At 39.0% G+C, this 14,732-nt stretch overlaps 1 protein-coding gene across 8 annotated transcripts in view; it reads left to right on the top strand.

The window, feature by feature from the left end:
* The window catches only part of ABLIM1 (actin binding LIM protein 1), a 104,887-nt gene that overhangs the window by 70,154 nt on the left and 20,001 nt on the right, over nucleotides 1-14,732 (top strand). For all 8 annotated transcript variants that reach the window (XM_074158905.1, XM_074158904.1, XM_074158903.1 and 5 more), the window contains 3 exons: nucleotides 1,414-1,569; nucleotides 6,397-6,432; nucleotides 7,707-7,836. In XM_074158905.1, the coding sequence (XP_074015006.1) occupies nucleotides 1,414-1,569; nucleotides 6,397-6,432; nucleotides 7,707-7,836 (322 nt within the window). The remainder of the gene's footprint in view (nucleotides 1-1,413; nucleotides 1,570-6,396; nucleotides 6,433-7,706; nucleotides 7,837-14,732) is intronic.

Here is a 14,732-nt window from a genome sequence, read left to right as displayed (position 1 = left end):
TTCTTGGCCTCGTTATTGGTATCTTTTGAGCCCATAAGATCTTAGAAATTAAAAGTAGAAATACACTAGCAGAAGATTGGCCCAAAATTTTCAAAGGAATAATGTTTTTATCCTCTTTCCATACCACTTTTCCAGGCATTTCAGTGTTGTAAATATCAGTACTTTTTTTTTCCTTGGCAGATAAGTTCATAGGGTCAAAAAAAAATCATGTTTTATGGCTGTACTAATCCAGTTCTAAGGAGGAAGAATGTCAGCTCAAATGTACTTGGGTGAATAACAGAACAACTCAGCCTTCTCTCTTCTTTTCCTTCAGCAAGGAAAACTTGCTGTATTTCCATGCATATAAGTTACACTTCCAAAAACTCACATCCATCTAAGAGTCCTGTTCCTTGAAAGTCCATGTAACTTTTGGCCTCATATAAAACATGCTCTCGAATAACCTGCACAAAACCTAAATGGAACTCAATGTGAGTAGAAACAGATCAGCCTTGTTTCCTTGTGCAGCCTACTATCAATAAATAAAATATCTAGTAGAAGAGTTGAAAACCAATTTGAATATTCTTTTTCAGTTTAAATCATCAAATGTATTTCTGTAAGGTAGATGAGAATGTATGATGATTTTTTTAAAAGTCTTCTTTTAAGTAAGGAAGGATATTAGCTCGCTAAACTATGTGTAAAGCCTCTTTCTAGCTCCTTCTAATGGGTGCACTTGTCATTGGAACTGATTTCCTACTTCAATTTTTTAACTAGTCAAGAGCTCCTTGCAGTTTCAGTGGAAAAAGTAGTAAATCTTAGTATTATGTAGTTTGCAGTGAGTAAACAACATACCCAGGCTTCTGACTAAGGTATATCGGTTGGGTGATGAGTGCGATATAATAATTTCAGTTGGGAGTTTGGATACCCAGTCCTGACAAATAGCCCTGCTTGCCTTTTTATTTCCTTGTAATAAGTTGCATTTCCTCTTGTGTGCACAGTTACAAGTTGAATTTCTGTCTGTGATCTTCTGCATGGAATCCTCTCATAGTCTCTGTAATCTGCAAACTAAATTAATTTTACCACACATTTTACGTATGGGAAAACAAGAGCAGAAAGGTGAAAATACTTGCCTGAGCCACAAAATGAGTCATTTGCAGAGCTGAAGTTTCCAGCTCTCACTACTGGAGACAAGAAACTTTTGTATGAGATCTATATATGCCTTATTCTTTCTTTCCTAAACTGAGAAAACACTGTGTGCTTTTGCAGAGGAGGCCTATCGGAGAAGAACAAGAAGCAATCGCTTCGCATGTAGGGTGCCAAAAAGGATTTTCCATAGCAGCAGTGTGACAACAAATACACAGAAATCATAAGTTGTGTAAAACAGAAATTACCAGTGCGTTTGTGTAAGTTAATTTATCTTCTGTCTTTGACCTTCAGGCAAAAGTAGACAATGAAATCCTTGATTACAAGGATTTAGCAGCCATTCCCAAAGTCAAGGCCATTTATGACATTGAACGTCCCGACCTAATTACTTATGAGCCATTCTACACTTCCGCCTACGAGGACAGACAGGAGAGACAGAGTCTTGGAGAGGTAATGAACTGACAAGCAACTCGTTCTGCCGTGCGCTGTATTCAAAGCCTGCTTCGCTTCTATCCTCTTTTGAAACAGTTCCTAATTGACACTCCTGGATATCGTTGCTGCCGTTCACAGTGCTTTTTGTCTGTTTGATCTGGGTTTAATGGGAACAATCGTGATGATGCCTCTTGTGCAAAACTGCACAATTAAACACCTCCATTAACAGCAGCCGCTGGCAGGGGGGAGGCTTGGAGGCTGGCTGGGTGTGCATTCTCATCACTCACATGGATGTCCTAGTCTTTGGGTACAGCAAAGTCCAGAACGTGAGGCAGAAGCCAAGCTGGTGGTGTGCTGTGGAGCACCGATATTCACAACAGAATATGATGTGATGTTCTATGGCAGTGAAAGGATTAAGAGCAGTGGGATGCTTTCTCTTGCACATATTGATGGGAAATATATTTCCGGAGCACTTTGCCAAACATAGTGGGTAAAATCTGAACTAGGTCAGAATGAAGTGCTCTTCCACCCAGGAAAGCAGGTTAGTTGTGTTACGGAAATAGCTGCCTTACATTTTACACTGCTGACATTTAATAAGCATTCTTGTGTCCTGCAATGGTAGAACAAAATGATCTAATTTTTTTTCTTAAATTTGTATGTAAAGATATCTTTCAGGTTGTAGGGTCCCCCAGTTTTCTCAGGTGAACTTCCATGGCTGCAATTACTATTTACATGGTTCCAGTAAAGGTCGTGAAGCAGGTTTTGTCATGTAATACCGTCTGACTGTAAATCAGACTTCTGAATGCAAATCTAAATGGACGTGGAAATGGATTTACTTCCTTGCAATCTCAGTGACTTTAATGGCTGTAACTGAATTGAGTATGAAGATGAGCTGAGGAAGAAGGAAGTACAGTAAATCATTCAGGCACCAATGGTCTGAAGATGCCAAGATGAGTGACTGATAATTTGCTTTCTTAGCAAAATATTCTGCCCACCAACAGATCAGAAGTGCCCCAGTTTTTCTCCTTTGTTCTTTAATGTTTTATAGGATTAGTCTTTTAAATCATAACATGAGTTGGAAATTCAGGAGACTGTTCAGCTCGGGAATATGATAAGAGATTAGCAGGTCAGAATATTACAGAATTTCCCCCTCAAATTTATGTTGGCAGTGAGTCCAGCTGACGTCTGGTTCAAAACCACTGTGAGATGCATTGTTGACCTCTGGCCAGTTCCAACAGGCCTGATCCATTCCACAAACCTCTCTACAAACACAAGTCTCTTGTTAGTCACAGAGGAGGAACTAATCTCCCCCAGAGAAGGTGAACTATTTGTTAATCATTAAGAGGAAGCTTCTCACTGACCAAGCAGTATATTGGAAGCTGATAAAGCAGTATGGTGGAAGCCATCTGCTCTTACGCTTCTTCTGGGGATAAGCAAAAACCTTTGGGGTTTTCTTACCCGGTATTTTCACAGTTATTAAATCCAATTAATTTTTGGTGACTACAGAAATCTCTTCTGGAAACAGAAGGGCTCTCACCTTCTTTTCAGAAGATCTGGGGTTTCCACCCAGCGCTACTGCTGACCTCTGTCACCTTGGGCAAGTTACCTCACCTCTTTGTACCTGTTTCTCCTCCCTTCCCTTGCCCTAATGAGATCGCTCGCCCATCAGGGCGGAGCGATCTCTTACTTTGTGTTTGTGTTGTGGTAATCAAGTGGCAACAACTTTGGTGCATCATACATCAGTCACCATCATCTTTAAAAAGCAAAGGAGGTGACATGTTTAGTCATGGCAGGGATTTGCATACTTGGAGTGATTTAACCTGCATTCTCTTTGCAAAGTGTGTGAATGTGGTGATGTTAAATAAAAGTGGAGCCTGAGTTTAAGCTTGTACACTAGAAATGACCTTCACCATGATTTAAAAAAAAAAAAAAAGAAAAGAAAAAGAAAAAATCACCAAACTCAGCTAAGAAATTTTTCTGGGTGTACAAGGGAGATGTGCAAGAGCCTCCACAGTTAATCCAGTTAAATTAAACCTTAATTACAGGGAACAGACTACGAGAAAATTATAAACTTTAGCCATAGAAGGTGAGAAAACACAGCAGGAGACTTTATTGCAGTGGAAGGGAAAAGCTTTGAAAAGTTTCTCACTCATGATCTCCCTTGTTCAATGAAATCCCAATCTTCTTTTTCCGAAAGTCTGTGATAAGGAATGTTTTCATGTAGCACCATCTAGTGGGACCAGGCATTTTAGTTACAGACCCACCAGCTTTTGGGGAGGGGGGAATGAAAGGGAGCTCATGAAGAGGTAGTTTAGCTTCTAATAAAAAAGAGATTAAGAGGTGTGAAACGAGATCTGTAGATAAATTTTCTTCCACCGAGGCTGACCCTAAATGTAGTGATAATGTTTCCAGAAACTGGTAATTATTCAGGTTCTTCCTGTCCTATAACTTCTACCCTGCTGGCAGTAACCTGAGGAGCACTGAATTCATCTTTTCTCAGCTCTGACTTTTGCTGCATAAATATTGAGAGAAGCAGCATTTTACCCGCGTGTCCTTTGTTTCTAGTATTCTGTCTGTTGAAAGCACTGAATGTCTGTAACAGCTTTCAGTAAACGAGCTGTCGTAAAATGAGAGAAGTATTTTTTCTAATGTGATAGATGCTTCAAAGTGGCAGACCACCATTTTGGAGGTGGCATCCCACCTGGTAGTTCAATAAAAAGACCGTTTAAATGAGGTTTGTGCAAAATGTTGGAACTACTGTTATAAAATGACACCTGTAAAAGTTGGCAGAAATTTCCCAGAAATGACCTGTTCGACTTCAGGTATTAGAGCAGCCCCTTAGATTTCAAAGTGATAGAGCATTGAGCCTGCTGCAGTGAGGAGAAGTTTGGGTCAGAACAGGCTCTTTTTTTCTTTCTTCTTTTTTTTTTTTTTTAAATCTGAAGTCATCCTTCCATATTTCCACTGGCTTACTATTCTGAAACTGAACTGTTTCTTCTCAGTTGGCTGCACAGCGTATTTCAAACTGACTGGTGTAGACTTCTGTGATAAACCAGATTTTTAAAAGATCTCATAAACCCTAAAGAACCAAGCATTCTGTGGCAGACTCAGAGTTTGAGATACAGCAGTTCACCTGTGCGTGACAAAACAGTAAACTGGCTGTGGAGTGTGGTTCCATTTCCCAAAAACCAATGAGATGATGTCAGATAGTGACAGAGTAAAAACACATGAAAGGTTGGTCATGGATTCAGCACGGTACTTTCTGGAATGCCTTCCCAGTCTTAGATTCCTGTCACTACCTTTTCCAGTAGTCATTACCTTAGCATCTAGGCAGCCACAGCTGATTATGGATATCTGGTTATTTACATTAACACATAGATTACTAGTAGAAAAATGTGGGAATGCACATCACAACATGTGATATATGGAAAGTTTTATATTAGCTCTCCGTTTCTGTGGAGAATGGGTGCTACAAAGCATTGTGTACCATGTTTTTCATGTGGAGAAAAGTTTTTATGGCTGCTGCTGTTAGATCTATAATGAAATGGTGTTTTGCTCTATACAACTTGTGCAGTTATAAGGATTAGGAAAACAAGAATGTAAAAGACATTCAAGGCTTTGATGGCAAGTATCTAAAGCGGTCTTTGAAAAGCTTTATGGAAACTTGCTAAGAAGGAGATGTTCTGTACCCAAACAAAAAATGTCACTCCTTTGTTTGGATACTTTACATTCACAGTGTCACCAGCTCAGGAGAGTTAGTGGTCTCTCAGTGCAAAATGTGTAGCTGGATATTTATTAGCAGAAATTCTGCACACGTTTTACACTACTGCTGTTGTATATTATTGTAACAGACCAGAATCAGCAGTTTTACTTCTGAGACATTATCTTAATAGCTGTATCATTCTATAATAATTGTGGTCTTACTTAAAAGAATAATCTCTTGCCAGGTTTATTTTGGCAATTGAATAATACTGAAGTTTAATGCATAAAGAAAATAATTAAATCCTGATCTTCCAGCTTCAAATTGCCTTGTGATTAAAGGGCACATAACTGGTAATTACACATAGCCTTTATTCTTGCTCATACCATCAACGTATGCATGGTCTTATGCTTCATTTCTAAAGGTATTTCTTGCCTCAGTTTCCCTATCTCTGCAATAGAAACTTTTCATAATGTTGTGCATATTTCTGCCCACTGGCTTTTCTGCAGCTCTTTCAATATACACGCTTTTAATTCCTGTCTGTTCTCCTTACGTACCCATGGAAGAACCCAGAGATTTAAAGGGGATCATATCAAAGAAACGTTGATGACAACTGTGTACTCCTTTGCATGGGTATGAAACATAAGGCCTTGGGGAGAAGCACATTTTTGCCAGAGTATGTGTGTTGGAGGGAAGACATGCTTCATCCTGGAAGTTCTTCTGTATTTCTGATGCCATGCAAAGCTCTGAGTTAAGATTATTTACTTTTGATTTCCACTTTAAAGATTTCTTCATAACAGGCATGGTTATTAAATTAATAACCCTTTCTGATTTTGATCTTCACAGCTATGTTTTAATTACCACAATGATTAGATGGTTGAGAGATGATGTTGCATGATATTTGACTGAATTAATCACGCTTATAAAAATTCTCCCAGAAACTTTTAATTGCTTCAGTGATTTATGGACCAGTTCCTGAGCAATGCGGGAAAAGCAAGTTCCAGTGCTGCAATGGCCTCAGTAATTTCTGCATTGCCGTTTTACATTGCCATTTATTTGTGTATCTGCAGCAATGTTTAGATTGCCATTTTCTGGCCCAGCACACGCAGTGATGTTTTGGTAACCTTATCTTTATGTCTTTGCAGTCTCCGAGGACATTATCACCTACCCCTTCTGCAGAAGTAAGTTTGGTGGAACCTTTGGGGGCAGTATCTTGCTGTGATTAGAATTATTCACTTCAGCAAATGCAGGTGTTGATTTTGTTATCAGTCTGACCCATCTCTCTTTGCCACATAGACATGTTCTCTGAATATTGAAACATAACAGAAATTAACTCTAAAAAGACAACATTAAGTTCTTATTGACAGATTGTACAAAAAATGAAGCTACCACTCCTGTTCGTTTGTTGTCTATAAAACACAGTCATTTCTCCAGCAGAGGTCACTTCTTGTATATTCATCCTTCTTGTGGCACAGGTGGACTCAGATCTCGGGAGCTGGATGATTTACATGAGCTAAAATACTGCTCTAAGCATCTAAATATTAAGCCACATTTGCTACAAAAACACTTGCAGTTTTGTCTGGAAGAAAACATAACTATGGTCTGGTTTGGTTTTGCTTTTCTCTAGGAGTGAATTGGAACATCACAATAACACAAAATGTTTGGGAAGTCACTTGTCAGAATACAGTAGATGCCAATGCAGAAGCATTACTATTTGGGGGCTGGGGAACGCTGCTTGTTTGCAATGTAAAAGTTTTAGTGATTGCTACATGTTAAAACAGTGACTATAAAATTTCTTGTAAATCTTCATGCATTAATATCAGTTCTGTCCCTTTTGTCCTGGTTTGGTTTGCTTTGGGGGGATTTGAGGAGGGGTGTGTTTGTTTGTTTGTAGGGTTTTTTGTTTGTTTTCTTTTTAATTGGCTTTTTTTTTTTTTCTCTGGGAAACCAGGTAAATTGAATTATCTACAAGAAGGTGTCGTGTTTTCAGATACAAAGGGATAATAAATACCTTTTGAGGTAGACAGTTGAGACACATGGTAAATAAAGCCAGAGAGCTCTGTGCTGTAGGTGTTGAGCTCTTGCTGGTCTCCAGGTTAGCTCGCTGGAGGCTGCTCACATGTCCTGCACAGGGCACTGCATGCTCTGACTGTACAGACACCTTTCCTTATGGAGTCACAGGAATGTGGGTAAATCTAGGATTATATAGAATTTAATAGAAATTGCAGGTGGAGTTGGAACTTGCCGAGACTGAACTCTGACCCAGACTATAAAAATAGATTGGAGTCTTTGGAACAGATCATTAGAGAACAGTAATAATGAAGCGGTTTGAAAGCTTATGGGATATTGTTGTTTCAGTTGTTTCTGCTGATGTCTTCAGATCCGTGAAAGTTAAGTGCTGCTAAAAAGGTGTGATGTACATTTACATTTATTAGTGAATGCTTCTATTCCGCAGGGTTACCAAGATGTTCGGGATCGCATGATTCACAGGTCTACCAGTCAGGGCTCCATTAATTCTCCAGTGTACAGTCGTCATAGCTACACACCCACCATGTCACGTTCCCCTCAGCATTTCCACAGACCTGGTAAGGGCAACTGCCTTAGAAGTATATGTAAAACTATTATTTCTTTATTATGTCACTTAGGGGTGCAGCAAAGCACTTGTTTCTCTTAGCAGTGAGAATTTAGGATTGAAAAGTTGTTGCATATTTTAATATCTCCTTTGCTACCTGTTTTTTTGTTCTTGATTGATGCAGCCTTTTTCACGAGGCTGATGAGTGTTTCTTAAATCATAAATATGGATCTTCTTATTTTGTTTCTGATTTAAATCTTTATATGTTTCTCAAAGTGAGCAAAAATTTGCAGTAGTGAATCACAAATGTCATTCTGGAATTTGGGAAAAGTATTACGTATTGGAAACAAAAGTTATGGCTTGACTGTAGAGAAGTCAGTAATGTAGGATTCCTCCCTTCTAGAAAGCAATTAATTTAAAGCTCAGTGCAGCCATGGAATCTCACGTACAGCAGCAAAACCCCCAGATATTCCAAATTGCTAGTCATTTTTAAAAACAGACTCATGGTTCACAAAGTAGATTTCTTAATTAAAGCCATAGGCATTTGCCTGAGAACATTTAAAAAACACAAACTTCACTTGCTAGTTTAGCAGTGATGTACAAGTTCTATGTACAATATAGAAAATGTACAGGTCATTCAGGTTCCCAGTGCATTCAGAATTACTGGTTATGTATATAAAAGCAAGATATGAAAATGAACTGTTCATCCACACCCAAATTGCATAAAAATTTATCTCTAAATGCTATTCATTGAATACTTTTCAAGAGTGGTTTTATTGTTTATGGCAATGAATTAAATCTTTGTAATCTGTTTTTACATTAAGTGATACAATCGTGCAGTTCCATCTTCCTTGGTGGTTACAGCTGAGCGGTTGGGATGCCAAAAGCCCATATACAATAGGAGCTGCATTTTTAAAATTAAAGATTTATAATAGAGCCACCACTGTGGAAGTTGAATGCTGTAGCCATTTCCTACGGGGGGTGGGCTGAAAGCAGCTAATTGTGTCTGTCAGTGAATGCCTTATTTAAAGGACCCAAGGGAGGTGGGACAGAAGCAAATTGTGTCTGATACTCAGTGCTGACAACATGACTGTGTTTTAAGATGACGTTACAACTGAAACCGAAAGAGACTTAAAAGCGTGAAAAAGCTGCAAACTTCTGTCTCTTGATTCTGGCAATTCTGAGGGGATTTTTCCATTTGTATCCGTTGTATCAGGGATATGAACAAATCCAGGCCCTGTTCCAGACTTTACTGTGATACTTTATTGTCTGTGTTCAGACGAGGGCCTTCCCCAGAAGCAGTCTCTGTTTATGTAACTTTTGTGATGGGCGGATGGGCTCAAGCCAGAGTTTGGATCCAAATGTAAAATCTTCAAAAGTTTGCAGCCTGGGGGATTTTCTGGGAAGATATTTGTTCAAACATATCTCTGTTCGGATGATCTCATCTTTGGCTCACCTGTTTGTTTCTCATATGACACAGATGTAATTCTACAGAATTTATCATTTTGATCTTTGCTGCCCTGCTTTGGGGTAATTGTTAATGCTACTTTACCATTTTCCTACAGTAATTATTCATGTTGAATAATAGCACGTATATTTACTATTTTTCTCTTAATGGCACTTCTTATCATCATGTTATTTGCAAGAATAATTTCTCTGTGAATAAACCCAGTGGCCTCAGATAACTTGTCTTTGACTTCCAGCTAGCCCTTGAGAGAGAAGTGGACCATTGTGTTGACGTTGTCAGCATAAGGTTCTTCAAAAATTTGAGTGCTACAAGTTTTGAAAAAGTTTGCAGCCTTTTCCTCCTGCAGTGCCCCAGCTGATGTTGGCAGCATTTTTGGAATGTCTTAAAACAATAGAAAACAGCTTGCATGCCCACTGACTGGCATTTTTTGGTCAGGCACTTTTCAAAGCAGCTGCTTTCTTAACTAATTGAGCGTCAATGTTTGTGATGTTTGCATGCTGGTAGCAGGCTACTTTTTGGTAACAAGGCATAGATCAGAAGCTCGTTAAGCCAATAAACGTTATGCCGAATTAGCAACGCAGTTCAGTCTGAGCCTCTCTTCTAATACTTCCTGTAATTTTGTCTAACACTTATGAACCCTTCGGTACGTCTTTAACCTTTTTTTTTTTTCTCCTTCCTTCTTTTCAGAATCCTAATTGTTCAATGCCTTTTTTTTTTCTTCCTCTGAAGCCTCCTTCCCTGCCTTTCTCTTATTGTTTTTCTTTGTTTTCATTTTGTTCTGCCCCCCGATTCCCTGCTGCCGCAGAGCTGCTCTCTACTGGTGTGCAGCGGTTGTCATACCTGCGCACTAGCAGTCTCAGCTCCACTCACCATGACTCCCGCCCCAACTCCCCCTTCCGACACCACTTCATCCCCCATGTCAAAGGTAAGGAGCCAGGCACCTCCCCAGGGAGTACCCTCCAGCCTGGAGATTTATTAGCGTTCTATCAAAGCTAATAAGGTGTATCTCCCTAAGGTTATCATTGGCTGTACAGCTGAGCATGCCTCGAAATGTGCCGTTACACTTAAAATGACGTTAGAATAGACATAATCTCCTTTTTTTTCGGAGAAAATATGTCATTTCTAAGGGCCCTAGTTGAAGAGTCATCAAGCAACTACCTATTAGAAATATACAGAAAAACATTATCATTTGCTATTTAGAACCTATATGTGCCTAATTTAGCTTCTTTCTAAAGCAGTGCATAACAATCACTACAGCAGTTAGCATATCAAATTAAATTATTATTTCCACGTTCTTAAAACATGCATTTAAAAAATTGACTACAAATATTGTCTGGATGAGAGCAAGGTGATTGAAAATTCGGAGAAGAGAAGATTATATAAAAATCAGTGGCAACGAGGAAGGTAATCATTGTTAATCACATTGGCGATAATTAGTGCCCAACGAAGTAAAACTAAAATCTCTAGGCCTCTCCTCAACTAGTGAGAATCAGCAGACTCTGCTGAAGGCAGTAGAGTTGCAGGGATTTACACTACCTGAGGATCTGGTCGTTTCTCTTTTTTTCAAGCATGGTTTGATTTGGGGGAGGGTTGTTCTTTCGTTGTGTCTCTTCAAGGAGCTCGTTCAGCTCAATAAGCTTTTAGTTTTGTTTCTTGCTTTTTGTGAATGTGGTTTTACTTTTATTTCTCTTGGAGCACTCTCTGGCTGTGCCGTCTCTTCTGTTGGGGGAGAAGGTCATAGCTTCTATCACCTACAAAAGCTCAAAAAGAGGCAGCTGAGTAAGTTGAACATAGATTCTATTCTGGCACCACTGATTAATGTAGATAATCATAAACTGAAGATAATAAAAAACAGTTGCAAGGAAGTTGTTGCCATGATCTTTCAAGATCTCAATATTACAGCTCTTCAGGCATTCAGATCACCATTACTAATTTTACTCTTGCCTTTTCTTCGATAATTTTTGTTAATATGCATTTTCAACTTTCCTATTATGTCACTATAAAAAAAAAAATCTCACTTAAAAGATTGGGACCCTTAAAAATAGATACACTGCTCATTTCAGCATGCACTTAATTCATAATCCTTTGCAATTTCAACATTTCTTTGCTGTAAACCCAAATTAATGCTCACACTCTTTCAAGTGGCATTTTCATTCTTTTTCTGTTGAGAAAATAGCTTCTTCAACAGATAAATCAGAAGAACTATTGGAAATCCATGCCTATTGTTTTCAGATTTCAAAGAATTACCGGACATGTAGATTAGGTCTGTGTCTCAGTTATCGGTACAAAAGGCCAAGTGGGATTGATTACAAGCACTGTAGACAAAGGGGTAGGTATGGTCCTTACCAGATATGTCACATAGGACATTGTAAGAATCCATGATTTTCTGAACATTTTACATTAAGGTCTTAAGTCTGGACAGCATTTATGTGTTCTAACTCAGCAAAGCTCCTGAAAGCTCAAGTTCCTGTCACTGTGACAGTGCACACCATCTGAGGATGTGGTGAGTTTGAGAAGAGGCAAGTAGCCGGTACCCACATCTTTCAATTCACATGGCTGAATTGAAGGAGTAATCTTTCGATCTTTTAATAGTTGGTTGAGAAAAAGAAGCACCTTCTTAAGGTGACCTGTTTGGTGCCTAGGGTAATGTGATTTAAAACCCCACAGTTTTAATTTATTTTTGGTTTTCCTCCCTATGGAGGAAGGCAACTACTCAAAAAAACCCAAAAATACACTTTTGTGTTTCAGTTCAACACTGCAATCTGAGTTCCCTCAGAGCATTGAGCCAAACTCAGACGTTTATAAAACTTACATGGATAAATTAATTTGGGATATTTTTGGTAATGATCTGGAAGAGAACATGAAATGATGTTCCAAAGTTCCCTGATGGCACGCAGACTGGGAGAACAGTAGTCAATAAAGAACACGAGCAACAGTTTTCTCAGTGAGCGCTGTAGCCAAACGTAAGCCATGCTTCTAAGTGGTGTTGTCCATCTGTACATGTTGGGAAGAGCAGTGACTCTGAAGAGGATTTGACTGTTCTGGTGAATGGGTGGGTAGGACAGCAGAAAGAGATGCTGCAGCTAAAAGAGCTAAGTACAGACTTTAGGTACTTGAATAAGATCTACAGGGAATTGAATTGGTAATTCCACAGTCCCACCCAGGATGAGTGGTATAAGAAATGCTGCAGAAGTTTCAGAGAAGGGTCATCAAATAATTCCAAATCTCACAGTGAAAAAGTTATGGCTATTAATGTATTAATACTATCAAAGGGAAAGAATTTGGTAGTAACTTGTTCAGTGTCTCTGTACCTGCATGGTAAGAGAAGGTTCTTCCCTACAGCAGGCAAAGATACAATAAGATCCTCTTGTTACACTTAAATTAGTAAAAAGCATTGTTATTTCTCTGACTTGTTCAAGGTGAAGATAAGTAGCTATTAAAGCAGCTTAGGAGAAGTTTTTGTCATTCTGCATCACTACGAAACATTGAAAGGTACAAAAAGCTAAAAAGGCCTGAAGACCTTTGTAATTTCTCCAGCATGTTAAGTGGTCAATGAAGTGTTCAAAAAACATGAGACAAACAGATGTTCATAATGTTCCTTAAGTCAGAGCAAGCTCTGGCTTGTCCTATAGAAGGAATATGATGGAAGATAGTTCTTAATCAGATATACTCTGAAAGTATATACTGTATATATGTATATATGTACTAACAGTGCACATGCACTTAAATACAAGATGATAGGGACGGGTAATACTTTTGTTAAATAAACATCTCTACTATTAAAACATGTAGGTATAAGTGTTTTCATAGGAAGAGATGATATCGCTTGCCCAGGATTTAGTTCAGGGGGATTCTGTAGGGTTTTTTTAAAAATGTGGGTAGTGTTGAGTGAAGTCCAGTTGCACTACATTGTACTGTCATGTTCATAAACAGATATTTTGTTATCAACTGATGAGGTCAATCTGGGTTTCTCACATGATTCTTCATTTGCCCTCCTTGCACACCACGTGTGTCCAAGTGTCCTCTTTTTACGTCTGTGTGGCAGAGAGATTAGTCAGGCATTGGCTGCACCTAATGCAACTCCCTGATACTCTTGCCTGTAGGGGTTTGTCTTCGGTATTCTATGTGTCTGCTTTCAAAGTTTAAAGAACTGCATTATTTTACCTTTGAGAGTAGCAGTTTTATATAGACTAGGGAATTAGACCCTTGTGAATATATCTGAAATGAGAGCTATAGCACTGCGGGGTTAATTAGATGTGGTAGATACATTTGCAGTGATTCGAAGAACAAGTATCTTGTGGTCTCATTCGTACTTGGTCAGCCTTTCTCAAAGCCACAAGTGCTTTTAGCAGGAAGGTGAACTTGGTGTAAGTTTATAAGAAAGATTTCATAAAGCTCTAGTTTGGGATTTTTTTTTTTCCTTTAGGAATCAGATAACATGGATCATGCCAAAACTGCTTTGGGAAAGGGGCATAATTTCCAAACAGCATAATGATAAAGGAACTGCCATAATGCACATTCCGCCTGTGTTATTTTGTATTGTCAAGCCAGAAAAGGACATTTAGACCAGTTTCAGTGTGTTTTCATACAAGATAATGATAAACAATAATAGTGCTCAAGCCTTGTAGACAAGGCCAAATGTAAAGAACTTTGAGGAGTGAAGTAGCTAAATACACCCCAGAAAATCTTACTGAGAGTTTGTTGATGTAACATATATGTTGAACGAGCTGGAAGAGGGTGTAATAGGCATCAGCTTAGACTTCATTTAATCTCATTTGGACTCTCCATTGAGTTTGTTCTTGTCTCAATAAAGTACTGTCTTTGCTATGAAAGAATCAAAACAAGTCCATGAATGAAAGAAACCCTCACCCTACTGAAATCAGAGACAAAACTCTCATTGAGAGCCAGGATTTCATCTCGCATGCCTAGAATTTTTCAGAGGCATTCAAGAATATTGCAAAGCCCCCGTCAGATTTCCGCATAAAAAGAGCTCCAGAGCAATGTGTATTCCCCTGCTCACAGACCTTCCCGTAAGGAATCTACCCACTTTCATAGTGAATCCAGGCCTTGGTTTTCACAGGTTCCTGCTGTCCTTCCCTGGGGCAGGTCTCTGAAATCAAATGCTCTCTGTGTGTGATAACTATTTCCAGGGTTTGTGGGTGCAGCTGAAAGCTCTGCTCTGGAAAACAGACGTGCTTTGGCTGTTTCATGACTTTCAGTTTTGTGAGGGAAGTAAGAGCCACACATCTGGACAAGATGACGGACGATAGTTTGACAAAACGCGAACAGGACTGAAGGTTTCAGGTGCTGTTGAGCTCTTTTTCCTATGTCTGTTCAGAAGTAGAGCAACTAAATTATAAGTTGACAGAAGTCTCAGCGTTGTTTGCATATGGGATGTTTTGGCCTGATTCTGTGAACTTAGCTCGTGAATCCCGCAGTGA

Source organism: Numenius arquata, chromosome 15 (assembly GCF_964106895.1).
Source record: "Numenius arquata chromosome 15, bNumArq3.hap1.1, whole genome shotgun sequence".
Classification (NCBI taxonomy): domain Eukaryota; kingdom Metazoa; phylum Chordata; class Aves; order Charadriiformes; family Scolopacidae; genus Numenius; species Numenius arquata.
This window is presented reverse-complemented; position numbering and strand designations above follow the sequence as displayed.